This window comes from Schistosoma haematobium, chromosome ZW (genome assembly GCF_000699445.3).
Source record: "Schistosoma haematobium chromosome ZW, whole genome shotgun sequence".
NCBI classification, from domain to species: Eukaryota; Metazoa; Platyhelminthes; class Trematoda; order Strigeidida; family Schistosomatidae; genus Schistosoma; species Schistosoma haematobium.
In genome coordinates this window covers 36,379,640-36,399,856 of record NC_067195.1, presented here as the reverse complement: position 1 = coordinate 36,399,856, position 20,217 = coordinate 36,379,640, and the positions used below count along the sequence as shown (strand labels likewise).

The 20,217-nt window shown below is 38.6% G+C and overlaps 1 protein-coding gene across 2 annotated transcripts in view; it reads left to right on the top strand.

Moving 5' to 3' along the window:
* MS3_00003433 (uncharacterized protein) overlaps positions 1-19,720 on the top strand; it is a 34,845-nt gene extending 15,125 nt beyond the window's left edge. Inside the window, exons 4-13 of one of the 2 annotated variants that reach the window (XM_051211232.1) lie at positions 174-211; positions 7,383-7,542; positions 8,863-8,937; positions 9,642-9,954; positions 12,078-12,470; positions 12,667-12,777; positions 12,866-13,015; positions 14,340-14,504; positions 15,913-16,062; positions 16,941-17,119. In XM_051211232.1, the coding sequence (XP_051071269.1) occupies positions 174-211; positions 7,383-7,542; positions 8,863-8,937; positions 9,642-9,954; positions 12,078-12,470; positions 12,667-12,777; positions 12,866-13,015; positions 14,340-14,393 (1,294 nt within the window). In that variant the 3' untranslated portion in view covers positions 14,394-14,504; positions 15,913-16,062; positions 16,941-17,119. Of the gene's footprint in view, positions 1-173; positions 212-7,382; positions 7,543-8,862; positions 8,938-9,641; positions 12,471-12,666; positions 12,778-12,835; positions 16,063-16,940 lie in introns of both variants that reach the window. The other variant, XM_051211231.1, reaches the window with a different exon arrangement.
* The last annotated feature ends 497 nt before the right edge of the window (positions 19,721-20,217 follow it).

The following is a 20,217-nucleotide window of genomic DNA, read 5'->3' as shown; positions in this document are numbered from 1 at the left end:
TAATTATTCTCTTCATTTTCCAGACTTCGACGTTTAATGCTCTGATAAAAACATCGTAAATTGTTTAAATTCATAGTGACCTCGTGTGAAAAGCATTATGAATTAATTTATTGATTTTGTTTTGTGTACTCAGCCGTCAGCATTACTTCAATCCCTTTTCTTTTTTCTCATAGTTCGTTAGAATACTCTGTATCAAACTTAGAATTGTTTAGTAAGTCTTTTTTTCTCCTTATTGGTATTGTTTCATTGCAGTTACACGACTCTCCAAATGATGCAGACAGTTTTAATCCTAGTGTCGCTTTTTTCGTCATATAACTGTGTTACCAACTTGGAGTTTCTCAAATAACACAGGGTGTTTATTTATATTTGAGATGTCTACATATATTCTTATCAACCTTTAGAACCCTTCAGACAAATTTTTTGCCGATCAATATTTACTTCTATTAAGGATAAGATTTTTGTTCTGTATTTTTTGTCAACTGGGTATTGAACTATAAATTCATCACCTTTTTTAAGAGCCATGTGTATTGTTCTCTATGATAAATGTAAGTAAATATTTCATCTAATAATTTCCATGACTGATTGAGTCAGTGTTGTGACTTTAAACTTGGGTCGATTTTTACCCCGTGCCAATTGTCGTGTACGTTACTGAAAAGATTAGAGAGCAGTGTATTATAGATCGAATCAGTGACACGTAAAACACGCACGAACGGCCTACAGTTCTGATTGGTCCTGCTTCCCTGTCTAGCCCAGCCAGTTGAGTCCAGAACACAAGTCACAACCTCTGAGATATGAATCGTTATATTTCAAACACACTTTGCTTATATACCAATCAAGCATACCACATCGTACCATAAAATAGTAAACAAAATTTTGTACAATATTTAACAAGTGAACAAATATCGACCAGTAGGAAATGTTCATTTAAAGCCCTAGGACACCATTGAACTTAACATGATAATTATTGGTATATTCCTCTGCATCCCTAACAGTCAGTAAAACAGTCACTTTTTCATCAAACAGGAGAACTATGACTAGTACAGCTTTAAGTCACAATGAGATGCTAACAAAAGTTCTCATATGCAAATACTGTCTTTTGAAGAGTATCAACTATATAGATCGAACTAAAATCAAGTGTTTAAGTTATCCGAAATCATTTCGGCTTTTTAAATTATTACGTATTTATTGAAGGTTTTCAACTCGGTTTATATCTTCCTGTCTTCAAGACTTGTTTTATTCAAACGCAAACACTGGTATATATATATATATATATATATATATATATATATATATAAGAAAATAAATATGCGTCACGCAATAAGAAGTGAGATTGTGAAAAGGGAGACAAACGAATAAAAATAAGTGAACTGCAGTACTGTTTGATGGGAGAAGCCTTTCAGTTAAAAAAAAATACAGCCATAAAAAACCCTTCTGTTAAAGAAGTACCTCTGCATTTTATAACATGTGCGAAATAAAATTACATTTTATCGTCATTGGTTCCTGTTCTGAGCCATGTCTGATAGTCTCGAATTACTGAGTTGTATTATCTCTCAAACCCAAACTATGGAGTCGCCATTGATCTACAGATGCCAGTCATATACAGTTTTTTTTATAACCTGGTCCAGCTTCATATGCTGACCACTACTCCGCTTTTTTACAGCCAGTCCGATCGTCGGCATTTAATACACGATATGAGATTTGTCTGGGTGACACTCATAGACATGTTCAAGCCTCCGAATTCGGTATTTCAAAATGGTGACATTATGCCCGAACATACATTTCCGAACCTCCATATTACAAATGCGGTGTTGCCACTGAATTTCAGTAATCATTTGGAATCAAAAATATCCAAACAGAGTCGCCTAGCATCCTCAACCCTTATAGACCAGGTTTCACAAGCACTGTATAAAACTGCTCTCACTGATGTGTTGCAGACCCAACATTTGCAACCAGGTTAACATCACAACGACACTCAAGATGAACCAGATTGGCATAAGCCACACTGGCTTTCAGTCTATGTAAACTGATCTCAACCTTTACCCCTCCACCTAGATACACGAATTCTCCAGCTACATCTATCATCTCACTCCTAAGAGTAAGCTCAGACATAGGCTCCTGTCTATCTTGTAGAAGTACTTTGCACTTAAAGGTGAGTTCAGAGTACATGTCATTCCCAACTGATTAAGTGCGATTTGTATAGCTTGAGTATCATTGTACAGTTTAGAAGTTAACTGGTCCACACTGTTACTATTTACTATCAGGAATGTTTCCAGAATGTCATCGATTGGTAATTGGAAGAGAAATGGTGAGATTGGGCAACCCTACATAAACTTACTGCTTGAATGGAACAGTTGAGGGGAAGTTGGAGTTCCTTGCGGGCTTCCAACTCTTCAGGTAGTTGTATCAGTCGTCTCCGGCTGTGTAGGTTAAGTAACACTGGTCGATGTTGTTGCAGCAATAGGCCAGTCGATCTGCTCCTCCAAAAAATCTTCCCTTCGTCTAATATGTATTGGATGCTACTAATTTTGCGTTCGATCAACCTCACAGATTGCTTCATTCATGTCACATTTCTTAATACCAGTGACTCAGATGAGTTAAAATAGCTTTCAACAGCTATTTCCAACTTAATCGTATACTCTAACCATCAAGTTTTTCGGCTGGTACGCGGATTTCGTAAAGTTTCTTTACGCAGGTATCTACGTTCATCATCAAACTTATAATTTGTCAGATTAGGTAAACGTTGCTGCCCTGGTACGGCCGAGAGTCCGCTCTCCCTCTCGAAATACTCACACAGCTGCGCGTATACAGCCTCTGCCAGGGAAGTCCTACTCATTGCCTTCTCGTGGCGGGGGTGTTGTTTACGAAAATGAGAGGACCAAAAGCGAATGTCCGGCGCTTTAACCGGATCACAAACCAATGGTGCACATGGGCTCCAGTATCCTGAGGGAACAAAGGGCGTATGAACCAATCGTTGGTCATCGACTACCATGGGATTGCATCTCCTTACGATGCTCCACTGCCTTATGAGTTAGACCTTTAGGCCAAGGGCTCTGGGAGTGGCCCCCTAAGATAACCACCTGCTTCGGTTTGGACACCCGGGTAGTATCACAGCCCACATACCAATGATGAACTCTCTACGTCTATGGAAACTACTTTTCTCGCTTCGAAAAACAATCAATTGATTCAAATTATTATCATTACAATTATTGTCATTATTAATACTATTATTATTATTACTATTATTATTGTTATTATTATTATTATTATTTACTACGACATTATTCACCCTATTTTATTCCTACTCTGTCTATACTTATTTTTTTGACTTATACAGCAGCTCGTCTTTGGTGAAAATTCGATTCTATCTAAACGTTCTCGAGTCACTGTCCGGTTGAAAATTGTATGTTACCACCGAATATGAGTACTGAAGCAGTCTTTCTGAAACCACGTGCACCATTCAAACTGGCTGCCTTCAACGTTCGCACACTTATGCAGGACGGACAACAGATAGGGCTGGCTATGTCTTTAGAAAGTCTTAATATCGATGTTTGCTGTCTATCTGAGACCCGTATTCAAGACTCTGGCGAAGTACTACAAATGCGCTCTCCATCTGTCGCTTCGAAAGGCTTGTTTTACGTGCGCTTATCCGGGGGCCCTGTGGCATCTTCGTTTGGTCTTGCTGGCGTTGGTGTCGCACTAAGCGCTAGAGCTGAGACAGCACTAATCGATTGGGTCCCCATTAACAGTCGGTTATGTGCTGTTAGATTAGAAAGTTCCATCAAAGTGAGAAGAAATCGGCGTGAGAAACGATGTCTTTTCGTCATCTCCGCCTATGCTCCGACAGATTGCAGCCCGGATGCAATCGAGGAAGAATTCTACCACCATTTAACTGTTCTACTCCAGAAAGTACGTTCGACAGATATTGTAGTACTAGCCGGAGACCTGGATGCTCAGGTCGGGCGTCTAGGCACAGAAGAGAACCGTTTAGGTGGCCGATGGGGACTTGTTGGTCGCAGAACAGATAACGGGGACCGTCTACTGCAACTTTGCACAGACTACAACCTGTTTCTGGCTAGCACTAACTTCCGGCACAGTCATCGCCGATGTGCCACCTGGCGTCCGCCTTCTGCATCTCAAGCCTGGACTCAGATTGATCACATCGCGATCAGCTACCGCTGGCGTGGTTGTGTACAAGACTGCCGCTCCTTTTGGAGTACCTATCTGGACTCTGACCATGCTTTCGTCTGTGCCAATCTCACCTTACTTTTCAGTGGTCAACGAAGTGACCGCCATCAACGGACTGATAATAGCAAGCTAGTTGCGACTTCTGTTGCTAGTAAGTATCGAACCGAGCTAGCTTGTAGGCTAGCTACCACTCCACCGAAAAGTATAGATGAGCATTGGTTGCAATTGCATGACGCCATGAAAATGGTGGGTATAGTCAGTAGTGGGTTTGCGAAACGTCCCGCTTATAAGCACTGGGTTTCTGCAGGTTCCTTACAACTCATTGAAGCCCGTCGGTCTACTCCGGGTAACCGTGAGTTTGACCATAAGCGAAGGATGTTACGTAAGGATATTGGGCAAAGCTTGCGTAAGGACCGAGAAGCCTGGTGGTCGGAGCGTGCTAATGAGCTGGAAGCAGCAGCTGCATCTGGTAACTACCGGAAGCTCTCCCAACTCATCCGAGCCACTGGCAGCAAGAAGTCTGGTGTGAGCGAAACCATCTGTGAGGATGATTGGATGCCAATCACTAACATCCATCGACGTCTTGGACGATGGGCAGAATTTTTCGAAGGGCAGTTCAACTGGCCTGCTGCTCTGGCAACATCGGTCAGACTGTCCTGCCCTCCATGGCCGGTGACGACTGATCCACCAAACGAGGAGGAAGTCCGCAAGGAACTCCAACTCTTGAAGCGTTACAAATCACCTGACCCAGATGACTTACCTCCGACTCTTTTTAAAGATGGTGGTGACTTTTTGACTAAGGAACTGACGACGTTGTATACAAAGGTTTGGGAACTAGAGAGTGTACCAACGTCATGGAATGAGTCGATAGTTGTCCCTATCTTTAAAAAGGGTTCACGTCGTTCCTGTAACAACTATCGGGGGATAAGTCTAATTCCGATTGCGTCCAAGCTATTGGCTTCCGTCATACTTCGTAGGTTGTTCAAAAGCCGAGAATGATTGACTGGTGAGGAGCAGGCTGGGTTTCGTTCTGGTCGAGGATGTATTGATCATATCTTCACCCTCCGCCAAATGTTAGAACACCGCCATACTTATCAAAGGCCAACAATCGTAGTGTTTCTTGACATCAGGATTGCCTTCGATTTGTTGGACAGGACTGTTCTCTGGGATTGTCTATTGAAGAAGGTTGTGCCTGAGAAGTTTATTAACATCCTGAAAGCCTTATATACAAACACCTCAGGCAGAGTGAGGGCATACAACCACCTCTCTCCATTGTTCCATTCGAGCAGTGGGGTTAGCCAGGGTTGCCCAATCGCACCATTCCTCTCCAACTTTGCCGTCGATGACATTCTGGAAACAGCTCTGATGAATGTAAGTAATAGCGATGTGGATCTGTTGCCCGGAGAAAGACTTCTCGACCTTGCGTATGCGGACGATATTGTCTTACTGTGCGATAATGCCCAAGGCATGCAATCCGCACTTAATCAGTTGGCAATCAGTGTCCGTAGGTATGGTATGTGCTTTGCACCTTCGAAGTGCAAAGTACTTCTACAAGACTGGCAGGATTCCAATCCTGTACTCACCCTGGATGGTGAGCAGATAGAAGTAGCCGAAAAGTTCGTGTATCTGGGTAGCTGCATAGGTGCTGGTGAGGGTGTGAGTGATGAGATCTATGCACGAATAGTGAAAACCGGAGCGGCTTATGCCAATCTGGGCCATCTTTGGCGCCTTCGTGATGTTAGTCTGGCTGTAAAAGGTCGGATCTACAACGCGTCGGTGAGAGCAGTTTTGCTCTATGCTTGTGAAACCTGGCCTCTCCGAGTTGAGGACGTTAGACGACTCTCTGTGTTCGATCATCGTTGTCTCCGAAGGATTGCTGACATCCAGTGGCAACACCATGTTAGTAATGCAGAGGTTCGGCATCGTGTGTTCGGACACAGACGCGATAATGCAATTGGTGCTTTATAGTGTAAATGTGAGGACGGTCCACGGGTGAGCTCGAGGAAGCTGTAAGAAGCTCAGAAAGCCGAAGAAATTCCATCCAATCAATCACTTAGTGAGTCGAGAACGTTTAAACAGGACAAGACTTCGACCATACACGAGCTTCTGTAAGTTATAAAAAATACACAAAATGGGAATCAAGAGGAACCAATAGCTGATACAATATAAAACGTAAATGAATGTGGCAACATAGGAAAGTCTGTGTGTGGCCTGAGGTGCACCCCGGATACTCTCATCTAAGTAAGCGGTTTTTTTAGGGAGCCATTCTTCAAGCTTTCAATCGAAGACCAAAAACCTAAAAGACAGTAGAGCACTATCGAGAGATTCGGTCCCATTATAGTCAATGACCGATATCGGTTCATACGCCACTCATTCCTTTGACGCTCAGGAGCCTTTGTTCATCATTTATTAGGACCAGGGTTTTCCCAATCATCTAGGTAGATCCTCCATATCCACCAATCCAGTCAAAGTATGTGGCGTTCAGAAAGACCAATTTAAAGTCGGACAAAATGCGCCTCAGATACTAACTATTATTGCTGTGATAGAATTTAGGAAAAGTCTGTAAACTCAAATTGTAGATAAAAATATATTGGAACCAAGTAGCCGAACTTGACTACAGCTATCTCGTTTGAGTAGAGTGGTGGTCCAGTAGTTAAGGTGTTCTACTACCAGTCACTAATTCGTGCAGCGCTCCACCTATCACAGTTTAGAAAACCAGGTAATATTTCTTGCCGCCTTACTTAGAGTGTAACTCAAATTCTAGCACTAATATGTACCCAGTAAATGAGAATAAGTTCTCCGTTTGTTTAAACCCCTTTTTAAAAAGTCAGAGGCATTTTACTTTTTTAATAACTTGTTTAAATTTAGTATTCTGAAGTAGTTAATTTTTTGTCGGTCAGATGTATGCTTGTATGTAATAATTTCTTAGTTCCATTTACTAGAAACTATGCGACCAATGAAAAATGTGGTTATTCTACATTCATATGTTACCTCAACAGAAATCTCAGATCTGTCCAAAATGTATTGTAGCTATAAATAGATCAACACTGGTAAAGACCGTAGGCATGTATGACTGTACTGTCCAAACAAAGGGCTTAATTGTTTATAAAGCATTCGATATACAAATACCACATTTCATCATTGGTTAAAACACATTCTGTAACTAGATTAGATGATTTTTTGTTTTCTTTCTTCAGGCTTCTTTTGGAGTTCTGTTTATCCTGCGTTTAAAAAGGCTATTTCTAGACAGAATACCAAATGTGCTCCTATACCCGTGAATCTATTATCGATCCTATCCAAAATTGCACTATATTTTATTCGTTTATCCAATATCTGTTTTTCATACTGGAGCGAACAGTAAGAAACTATTTCTTACCTATTTTCGTCTGTATTTGTGATTTTAACTTTCTACAGAAAAATTTGATTTTTTAATTTATTCATTGTTAGCATTATTGGATTAGTGCTTCTAAAGTTAACTCTTAGTTCGACTTTCCTGATGAATTGCTGCCTAAAAACCATACCACTTATGTTTAGTGTTTTCGTTATTTTTCATTTCCCTCTGTTTCGCACTCTTGAAAAAATTTGAGTTATTAGTCATTACTATGCTCTACTTATCTGACAATAACTCAGTCTTTTTTACCTACATAACTACTGTTTGTATCCTGGATACGTCCCAGGTAATAAGATTGTTTGCCTTGTCTACACTAATTGTGGTTTATTCGTTCTGCGTAAATAATATGTAAAACTAATTATTACTCTATCCGCACAAATGTAGTCTCATTGATTAGTGGATTTACTCTAATTTTCTGACATTTATAACTAACCAGGTCGAGATTGGTCATCGGCCGTACGATATTTTACATAAGATACTTTTATGATATAGAAGAAAATAACATCCTAATTTTATTGGCTTAACATTACACGTCTGGTAGAGTAGAAGTTAAAAAATACTCGATATTCTGTTCACTTCCATTGACTAGGTCACGTCACTAGTTTCACTCCCCATAATGCTTTCCTGTGCGATACATCAGTCAGAAATCGAAAAAATATTTACTAAATGTTATCTCAAATTCAATTGTACTCTACAAGGGGAAACATAAGTTACGCTTCCATTCCTGTGACGACGGACCACGGGTGAACTCGAGGAAGCTGTAGGAGGCTCAGAAGGAGCCGAAGATATTCCATCCAATCACCTTTTGGGAGGATATTTTAGAATTCCTACGTGTAGCTTCCTGATTGGACAATGCTAATAACCCCGTGTATGCGGATTGGAGGACTGTAATGATGATTTCGTTCTTACTGAAAACTATAAATACCTGGGAATTTTATACTATAATTGACACTGTCTGAGAATAATATTCCTTTCATTAGTCTTCTGTCTTCTCATTGCTACTTGGAAGGGTTCTGACGTTCTAGTGCTCACGTTATACGCGGTATATCAAGAACAACCTTCTAGATATAACAATTCCTTTCTCCAAATATGTTTTTATGCAATACATTATATTCCTACTGTTAATAGAATAAGGTATCTGTGAAATGATAAACATCTAGTGATTTAACTTAATCCATGGAAAAATGGACAGATATTACATAAGAAATAAGCTTGTGTATATGATATTTTTTGTTCACCAAGAACTGCTTATTAATTGGTTTTTCAATAAATTTCCTTTCTTCTAGTAAATCGACCATCTATCTTCTTGATCCCGCTGACCTATTTGATTTGTTCACAATGAATCCGTCTATAGATTTTTCGTAAGCTTTTTAACCCATATGCTTATTGTATTTTACTTATGTACCAAAATGACTAATAGTAAGCTGAAAGAAACTCAATACTTTTTACGCATGTAATAGTTTTTAACACTTTATGACTGACAATTATGGAATTCTTTGACGTATTTTATTTGAACACATACATATTGGTACAAGAGTGCGCCAAATATATATGCGCCACACAAAACAATGAGAATTTAAAAAGAAGGAAAGAGAAAAAAGGTGAGGAAGGTTAAAAAACAATAAGGAAGAGATTGGTGTAAGGTAGTGTAATAATAATAATAGTAATAATGGGGGAACGGAAAGGTACAATCAGAAAAAATCCTTCAGTTAAGGAAGATACAACCATTTTTTTATGAAGAAAGTAAAAGAAGGTTACAGCAGGATCGCCACTGGCTTCTATTCTGAGCCACGTCTGACAACGTCTCTAGCCACTGTGTAGCACCATCTCTCGGACCCCAACCAGGGAGTCGAGAAGGACCAACAGAAGCCAGTCCTTTGCAGCTTTCTTTCATGCCACGACACCATGTCATATATATTCTTTAACGTATTCCTAGTTGTGTGAATAGTTTAATTCCCCAGTGTCCTGACAGACCGTTGTTGTTGTGTTTTTTTCCGAATGCCCATATGTAAATATTTTTTCGCTTCAGATGTTTTTTTTCTTCCTCACTTTTTTAATAATACAGGTTTCATTTTAGTATTATGAAAGCAATTTTTGGCACATCTAGTACAATTAAAGAATTGGTTATCATTCTTAGCTCAAGTAAAAAGGAAACTTCTACAGTTGCTTGGTTATTCTTCGTCGCTTTACTAACGTATTGTTTGTTTGTTAGGACTGTAAATTCGTTTTCGACAGAAAGTCATGATGATTTCGTCTTTCCGTCTTTTATAAGCGAAATTCGTGCTTATCTGCCAAAGCAAATAACCATTTCAACAATCTCCAATTTAGATCCTGAGACCATTTTCATTAATATAGCTGCTTATTTCGATGAACTCTCTGTAAGTCATTTACCTTTATCCTGATTTCTAACTTTTTAATCTAGTAGTTTACACGTTTAGGAAAGACATGACTTAAAATCCTAAGAATCCTAAGTCACTGAAATCACCACTAATTCAACCACACTTTGGCTGTTCTGTCATAATTGAAATTTAACTGAAGGTCTGAATCATTGGATTATTCAGATGTATCCCATAAATCATATGGTCGAAATACCGAATTCAATGCATGTTAGCACACTATTACTTAGTTCAGACTTTCAGTGACAGCTGTAGTTCATAGAGAGAAAGATAACAAGACTTCATTTTTAACTCTTCAATAATATGCACTAACCTCCCTCCCCCATCATTAGCTGTCGCGAAGAGTTACGAAAATCAACATTAAAATTCTTTCGTGAATAGAGTAATACATTTTTGTCAGTCCTGAAATGCCCTGGTACGAGCGAGTGGGAGAGTCAGCTCTCCCACTCCAAATGCTCTCAAGTGTCCATGTGCATACAATCACTGCCAGGGAAGTTCTACTCACTACCTTCTCGTATTGGGAGTATTGTTTACGAAATTGAGAGGACGGAAATCGAATGTATGGCGCTTTAACGGGGTCGGTGGATACGGAGGATCCACCTAGGGGAGTTGGAAAACCCTGATTCCAAACCAATGGTGTACATGCGCTCCAGGATCCTTAGGAAACGAATGGAGTATGAACCAATTGTTGGTCACCGACTTCCATGGGACTGCATCTCCTCACGTTGCGCCACTGCCTTGTGGATTAGACCTTTAGGTCAAAGGTCTGGGAAAGCCACCTGTTTCGGTTCGGGCACTCGGGTAGTATCCCAGCCCTCACAAAAATCAAATGATTTATATGGCTCATATCCGTTTGGTACCTCCTTGTATCAATGTTTATGTGTTTAAATGAATAATAAATAAATAAATGTTTCAATGGTTAAAATCATGAGTCAATTGAAGCTAGACCACCATGGAAAACCTGGAAGCACTGGATAACCGTTTCGTTCTATTGTGGGACTCCTCAGCAGTGCGGATGTTTGTCAATCTGTTTTTTTGAACGACCAAACTCCATATTCAGCATATGTTGCTAGAAACTACTTTCTTGAAGTCTTGTTGACACAACTCATATCACTCAGTTGCTTCCGCTACAAAGACTAGTAATAAGCACTGTATAATCTTTGTTTCTCGGCAATTAACATCATTAGGTCCTAATCAACTTGTTTATATAAAAGTTTGTTAAAATCATATAATATTATTACAAATTTGAAATGAATGTCTTCATTAGTATCACGGAATTAATGTTTTCCGCTGTAACAAAATTTGTTTATTTAGTCATCGAAAATAAGAATATTTTTGTTTTTCTACCCTCAGAGTACTTAAAGATTCATTTAAACATTCACCATCATTTTACTATAAACCCTTGAAAGATGCTAATCTTGTATAGCATTTTGCCAACTTGGTTCCTTATATACTCTTCTATGAGTAAGTGAAAGTGCACGTTCCCATTCCTAAATTTAGATAACGATTTCCATGATCCAAAGATTGGAATTATTTGGCATTCACTCGTAAGTTAGTTTTAGCACGTCACCATCTATTGTAAAAATTTGATAAGGCATAGTGAAATTAGGTGTAGCAATACTAATAAAAATGTTTTAGTAATAATAAGTCTCTCCACTGATACGCTTAAGCTGTCTCCTTAACCAGTTCCAATATCTCCAACTACTTCTACCCATCAACTGGAACACTAGAGAGGTGTGTATCGCGAGTGAAAGCTTCACCCCAAGGTTGTTTCATGTACAGAAAAACGAGGGTATTTGTAGAAATGCACACGACCTTGGGCCGGGTTTCTGGAACCATATTAAATATAGTTGTTGTTGTAGTCAGGGTTATTATCCAATCAAAACTGTAACTCATAATTCTGCATTTCCTAGATGTTTCTGCGAAGATTCTGTTCAACGCTGACTGGATTAAACGTCTCCGGGCTTCTAGGGACTTTGACGAGGGATATTTGTGGGACTCCTCCAATATTACATGTACTTTTGATACAGTAGCGTTTTGTTTAATATTTCATGTGCCATCTGACATGTATTTGTCTTTTAACCTTTTCATTTGATTATCTGTAGACATTTCAAGCTCGGATGTTATTCAAATCTGTTTTTGTTGAATATATTGGTCGATTAAGTGAGTTTATTTGTACATGTTGCTCTGTGTCCAGTTCTGCACAGGAAAGTGGTTTTGGGTTGAGTCACACGACACAGAACAGTTTCTTAAAACCGGAGGATTTATGTGGAAGCGGTTATCGAGTGGCAGGGATGTTAATTCGTCACTGTTCAATGTTACTTTATTCTCCAGTCACTACCGAAGGCTCAGTATCAAGCTTTGAGAAATTGGTGAATCACTTTTTTCTTCCACGACAGTTATACGAAACACAGGATTCTAACAGATTTTCTACTCTCAACGAATCCAATATATTCCCATGTTATGTTATGGAGTCCATGCAAGAGCAGCTACCTGAAGTAATTATAAATAAACTACTTACATACTTCTAAATATCGATTTCAATAACTTCATTTTTATACCATCAAATATTCCTAGCCTTTTTTCTTGATGTTACTTCAGTTTTATTTTAACTGCATCAGTATGTAAGTATATAGTTTTACTGATTCAATGAATATTTCGTTTTATATCAAATTTCTAATCTCTAATTTACAGCTTACACGTGGTATTGCTCAATTAAATTGGAAAAGTGATCCTTATCTATGTCGCATAATAAAAGACATTGTCAAAATACATTATAAACACCTTGGTCCAGGAGCTATTGCCGTAAGATTTTATTAATGTCTTTTTCTTTGTTTCTCTTACAAATCCTTTTTTGTAATAGTTTTATATCTTTTTTTTTTAAATTATTTAGTCAATGGTACTAAATAGCCCTACATTGGATTTTCGGACTCATATTTTGCAGTTTGCCACTTACGATCAAATTATCTATCTGACTGAGAGTAAAGCTTTGTCCGTTTCTGGTTGTGAACAAATCACATATCAGCGCAACATTCTGTCTAATGTAGGTCTCAAAGTTCTATTTTTCAAAGCTTTGGTTTCATAACTAACCAGTTTTCTCTACTTGACATTTTCATGTTATTATTCTTAACAACTCAAACTTTTTTGAAAATTCGATCCTTTTCTAAATGATCTCGTTTATTGAATTAAGTGCCTTCATATGCCTCTGCAAATTTGTCAGATTAGAATTGGATTTCCTTGCATTTTCTTCCTTTGAAAACAGTAGTTAAAAGGCAATCAATGTACAATAGCATTGTTTGCAGCGTGATTCGTGGTTAGATTCTGTGTATTACATTTCCGTTGACTACCTTATAATAAGACTATCGCTGTAAGAGACATTACTGTACATCTTTGATCTGAAATGAATTTCTGAATGAATGGAATGAAATGTCATCCCGAAGTCATGACATGGGGATGTCATGACTTAAATAGAGGACACTTGAAGTTCTCATTAGTATGCACAAAAAATGACATTAATTTTAAAAGGCTTTCAAACTCAAAATATCATACAAGAAACAACATTTTAGCTTGATGTCGTGTGTTAATAAGATAGGTGGTTTTTATATAATCACTAACTTCAATAATCAACTCGCGTTACCCCTTTGTTTGATAATGTTTTTGGCTAATGTTTTTCCAAAGATCAGATTAATCTGTATTTCCCCAACTTAAGTATAAATTTGACGGCTTAGTAATCTAAATATTTGTGATATTAAAATTATTTTCTTGTAACATTTGTAGCTGACTCTAAAAAGTCTTACCAACGATATCCCCCGTCTTTCGATTATCCGTATTCAAGATTAGGGTAAATGAATGTCAGTTCTCCCATATACCATCGCAAAATCTATGTTTTAAATTCGCTTATCTGAGAACCTTATGAGATCTTCGACTGGTCTATATGATGTTGTTGTCCTACTCTAGTCTTAAAGTAGCTTTAAGTCACTGGATCCTCATTAAGTCGTTTATATCTTCCCTTGTTAGGTGTAATCAAGACGGGAAAGAACTAGCCTAATAAACTCTGTTGTTATCGCCAAATACTTCCTGACTGATTGCAGCCAATATCTAGTAGAGAAGGAATAGATGCGTAAATTGGGGATGTTTCAAACTTGACGTTTTCTTCAACTCGCCTTTGCTATTTCACCTCTGTTTTTATTAGTTATTCTATCAATAAGTTATCAACGATATTGTAAATCTCATGACTGCTGTCTTTTAGCGTGAACAAAGTTCAATCACAATTAATTATGCCATTGAGTGTATGGTTTTAAATCAGTTTCTTATTGCCATCGTGTTCTGTTGCTACCAATTTACTGATTAATATTCTATATTTTTAGTGGTCGAATATGTTCTATTACTATGTAGTTATTATTTCACATGCGTTTATCTGATTATTATTCGAAATCGGAGTTATTGCAAATAATTTCTTCTCCTTTAAATTAGTGGGTGGATTTCGCATATTCAATATACTCCAATACATATTCAAGTGGTATTTACCTGAGGTTAGTTGTCGAACTCTCTTCCAGACATCTCCATCCTTTAAATGAATTGCTTTTTTATCATCAGTATATATTTGTATATATATCATATCGGTTGTATGAGACAGGACATTTAATACGTACTGATAAGACACGTTAGTATGCCGTTTTTTATTACGTAGACAAACAACTAGGCAACGCTGCGGACATACTTCCTGTACTCAAATCTACTGCCATATTTTTTTATGTTTGATGGTAGCTAGTAGTGTGACATCTCATAGTTCATAAGTCATTTTACCAAGTACCCGAAAATGAGCTGTCTAACAATCATGTAATGAGAACTAATTTACTATTCATAACTAGACACTACCGGTGTTACGAATAGAAAACGGAGTGACTCGCATATCATATCGAGTGTACTAATACCTAAAGATGGACTTGTAGTTTAGATGTTTTTCAGGACTTACTTTAGTAATAACTAATGGGTCGTAATTGATGGCGAAAACAATCGGGTAATGTCGCTAGTTCGAACATGATAGAAGCCAACTAGCCAGAGTATCGAACTCCATACGGTCAGTGAGTTGAATTGTAATCATAATTATCAGATCCCGAAAATAAATGTAAATGGTAACTTAGCTTTATGAGAAGAAATTAAGGTGCCTGGCAAAAGTATTTACTGAAAATCAATTTACCCAAACTGTTGCATCTATTACTCTGTAAGTTGAGTAAGTATACTGTTAAATGTATTTTTTCTAAGGTTATCTAGTGGTGGATAGTATGCATCCAGACACTAGTGCAACTAAGTAATTTTCACTACTAATTGTTGTGATTTTCTTATACGTTACCTACCTAATCGACAACCAGCTAACATTATCCAACAAGAATCTCGATTATAAATCTTTCTCGTCTACAGACTAACGTCCTATGGTTTGGATAATTGAAACACCTCGACGGACAAGGAATAACCTACTGGTCCACAACACGCACCTGTTCTGTCCTTGTATTTAGTCCGAAGTAAAAGGATATAATGAGAAGCAAGCTTCTATCATCATATTTCATTCACTCAGGTGAACCGCAGTCCGTTGTCCAAAACCAATATGGGGAATATGAAAGTATTGTAATCAGGTTATTTAATATACAAAATAAAAATATGTAATAATATTCCCTAAAATAGATCCAAAAGTCAACATTTTCTCGGTATTTGATTCTTTATAGTAGTACTGAAAGCTTCTTTTGAGTTTTGGTCGCTTACTTAATAATTTGTCTCTGTATTATTATATGTTCTAGTTGAGATCAGTACAAACATCAATATCCAGACATCTAAAGGTTTTTTGCTTTATTTATTAAGAGAACATTTTCAGAAATGTGATCGTATTCATACAATTTTGAAATTACATATATTCCCTGCGTATCATTCCTTTTTTTTTTACAGTGATGCTCCATTTTTAGTTTGCCCTATTCTACTGTCAAACACCTTAAAAGATTTAACTAGCGCATTGAATTCTGATAGTCGCAAACACAGTATACATATTCTTAAAACGTATAAAGAAGCGGTCACATCGGTAGCTTGTAAAGAAACAAGGTAATCTTCACAAAGCATTTATTTAACCGTTTTCGTTAATCTTTAATTGTCTTTTAATTTATTCATATATTTCTGTTATATCATGATTTTTTTGTTTAGAAACCAATGTTTGCTTCCCTAATATGTAGTAATTGTATTCGTCAATCAACTGATTACAGTAGACCATGACGTTTGACTTAATAATCTTCAGTGTGTAACCAACGCAATATTAGACTATAAGTTTATCTTCTGCTAACTAAACATAATTATCGTGATGATCTGAAACAATTTTTGGCTGTTAAACATCAATGTGATTAATTCAGCACCTTTAACCACACCATAATAGTTTCTATTCTTAATTGACTTCAGTTTTATAGTTCTTAAAAAAGAACCACAATGTGTGCTGGATACCGTGAATTTTCACGCCCGAGATTTCAAGATATTTTTGATATAAAGGAATTTTCCTTAGTCAACTTTCATTTCACAATTTAATATAGCCTTGCGGGATCTGAACGATCATAGATAAACTGATACTCATTATTTTGCAACTGCAATAGAAACTATATTCACGAAAACCTAAAATAAACTTAATGTGGCGCGCAGAAAACCCATGTTCGGCCAAATGTTGAATAAAAGTGTCGTATTTTGTTCAAAGTACCAAAATTAGAGACTAACTCAAATTTTATCGAAGGAATGTGGAGCAAGCAACTATGATAAAGTTGTCCACTGTCGGTGGGCTGACAAGATTTCTTTGTTTTTGCATCACATAGCAGCAGTTTTCACGTGTTGTGACTGCTTTTTTGATAAACCACCTGAAAACATTTTTGTGATACGGACTAAAAATATTTTATACGATTTTCTTACCAGAAGACTAAAATCTAGTTCTTTCTAACCTCTAGATCTCGTATCCTTGAGCTCTGCTGTAACCTGGATAAGAAAACCATGGACCCTTCATGCACTCTTGTCGCATATTTTGGTCTAAAATAGTATTTCTTTCAGCCTGTTCACATTAGTGAGACACGAATTATGTGTAACGCACCCTAAAAATGATATTTACATTCAATAAAGTTTTTTATCACTTCGTCTTAATGATTGTATGGGAATTATAAATCGGATATATATGGCGCCTTTTCGAAACTTATCTCTTTGTTACAATTGTCTCATCCCACCGATTTCGTTCTCCGGCGGTAAGGTCTCAACAGGTTGTCCCTTCGGCACTGCGGTCACGCTCTCAGATCACTAAAACCAACTCTAGCCCAATTTCCTTCTCAAGTACCTCTAGAAGAACCCTTCTACGGTGTGGGCAACCGGGAAGTGATAACCGCCCTCATACCTTTAACAGCACTCAAGACCACTGTATTCATAATCAACCTCACTCTTCAATTCCTATCATCCCTCCTACATCGACTTTCAAGCCTAAACTTCCTCCTCAAGTGTCACCATAGCCGACGATTCTAGTGCGCAAAACACTGTCTCAGGTCTACTGAAACCTCGCTCAAAACTACACATTGGAGCCTTCAGAGTACTCACCCTATGTCAAATCGATCAGTAGGCCTCCTTGGCTAAAACCCTAGAACCTCGTACCATTGATGTATGCTGTGTCTCTGAAACACACATACAGGATCCTAGTGTGATCATTCACTTTACCTCACCTAGCCAGAACGGGGAGCCAACGAGATACGCGCCTCGTTTATCTGGCGACCCGATGGCAGATTCTCGTGGACTAGCAAGTGTAGGCATAGCACTAAACATGAGGGCGGAACAACCACTGTTAGAGTGGATCCCCGTTAACAGTCGTTCATGTGTTGTTCGGCTAAACGGCCCCGTAAGAACTCGGAAGGATAGGGACACACGTCGTTGCCTTTTTGTCGTTTCTGCCTACACTTCCACTGACTGTAGCTCGGATGAACTGAAAGATGAATTTTATAGAAAGCTCTCTGAACTTCTTCAGAAAGCTAAACGTTCAGATATAGTACTCGTAGTAGGTGACTTGAATGCCCAGATCGGTAGTTTAAACCAAACAGAAAGGCATTAAGGTGCGTGTTTTAGTACTCCGGCTCAGCGAACAGATAATGGTGATCGTCTTCCTCAACTGTCCTCAGAAAATCGTTTATCTATAGTAATCACTAATTTAAGCAGAGACATCGGAGAGAGCACTATTTTAAGCATAAGAAGATACATCGTCTAACATGGCGACCCCATACACCATATTGCCATCATTCATCGTTGGAGAGGGTCGGTAGAAGGTTGTCGCTCATTCTGGAGTACCTGCTTGGACTCAGACCATGCCCTAATACGAGCACGCATCTGCTTGCGCCTCACTGGACGCAAGAAAGTCACATTAAAAAGACCTACTAGAACTGAAATGAGTAACGAGAAAACCAAAAGTAGGTTCCAGGAACAACTGAGGTCACACTTAGGTAGTTCTGAAAACGAGGCTGACCCAGATGTTGCTTGGAAAGATATACAAGCAGCTGTGGAAACAGTAGTGACATCTACCAGTAATTTAAACCACAAGGTTACAAAGAACCAATGGATTTTTCAAGGTCTATTAAACTGATGGGTTCTCGTAAACTCATACCATCAGGTTCTGAACACGATGAAGAGCGTAAACAAATCAGATCTAGGTTAAGCAAAAGTCTAAGGAACGACCATGAGCAGTAGTGTGCAACGAAAGCGAAAGAGATGGAAAAGGCGGCGGCTATAGGTAACACAACACAGCTCTACAGACCAATAAAAGAAACTGGAATTAATAAGTCAAATGTAAGTCAGAGTATTTCGAAAAAGACGACACTTATCTGTTCTCAGACCAGACGTTTAGGAAGATGGGCGGAACACTTTAGAGAACAGTTCAGCTACTCTACCATTCCCAGACAGTGTGAATAAAACATTGAAGTAGGTCCCCCAACTCTGGCTGAAGTTCAAGAGGCTATAGCTATTCTGAAACGAGGAAGGGCAGATGGATTGCCTCCAGAGGTCTTTAAGGATGGTGGTCCAATTCTAGCAATTAGGTTGACTAATATTTTAGCTAAAATCTGGGAGTTCGACGTAATCCCACCTGACTGGTCACAATCACTGATTGTCCCAATATATAAGAATGGATCAAAATCATCCTGTGATAACCATAGAGGGATTAGTTTGACTAATATAGCACCTAAAATACTAGCCTCAATAATCATCGGACGCTTAACTAAGATTCGTGAACTGCACACACGAGAGAATCAAGCTGGCTTCAGACGTGATCGTGGCTGCATCGACCACATATTCACCATTCGTCAAGTTCTAGAACACAGGCATACTTATCGGCGTCCGACAATGGTGGTCTTTCTTGACTTGAAAGCAGCATTTGACTCTAGAGACCGAGAGGTTCTGTGGCAGTATCTGTCATTGAAATGTGTACCTCAGGAGTGCGATTTTGCAACTTCTCCATTCCTGTTCAATTTCATCGTAGGCCTACCGCTGGGAATAACGTTCTCGTCATCTGAATTTTCAGGAATTGGTCTTCTTCCAGGAGGTCCACTTATCGACTTAGAATATGCAGATGACATAGTCCTGTTTGGTGAAGACGCTGACAAAATGCAGAGTCTTCTGGTAGCACTGAGCAACAATGCCGGAATTTTTGGGATGCGTTCCCCCCTCTAAATGCAAGTTGTTGCTTTAGAACTGGCCTGTGTCAACACCTGAACTAAGGATAGGGGAGGAAGTAGTCGGAGGTGTCAACAACTTTACTTATCTTGGAAGTCTGGTCAGCCGTAGTGGGTTGGTGTCTGGCGAAATCTCAGCACGGATTTGAAAAGCTCGTCTGGCTTTTGCCAACTTACATCACCTATGGTGAAGGCGAGATAGCCGTCTATCAATTAATGGACGAGTATACTGAGCGGCAGTTCGTTCTGTTCTACTTTACGGCTGCAAAACGTGGCCATTAAGAGTAGGAGATACTCGTAAGCTTCTAGTATTTGACCACAGATGCCTTAGAAATATTGCCCGCATCTTTTGTGGCCGTCAGATAAGTAATAGTGAGGTTAGACGCAGGATATTAGGGAATTATGGTAAATCAGTCGATGTGATTGTAAATCCGCATCGACTGAGATGTTAAGGCAACGTGTTACACATACTCCACCACTGTGTGCAACGCTGACTAGTGTAGGAGACGGATGGAAGAAATTGACACTTGAG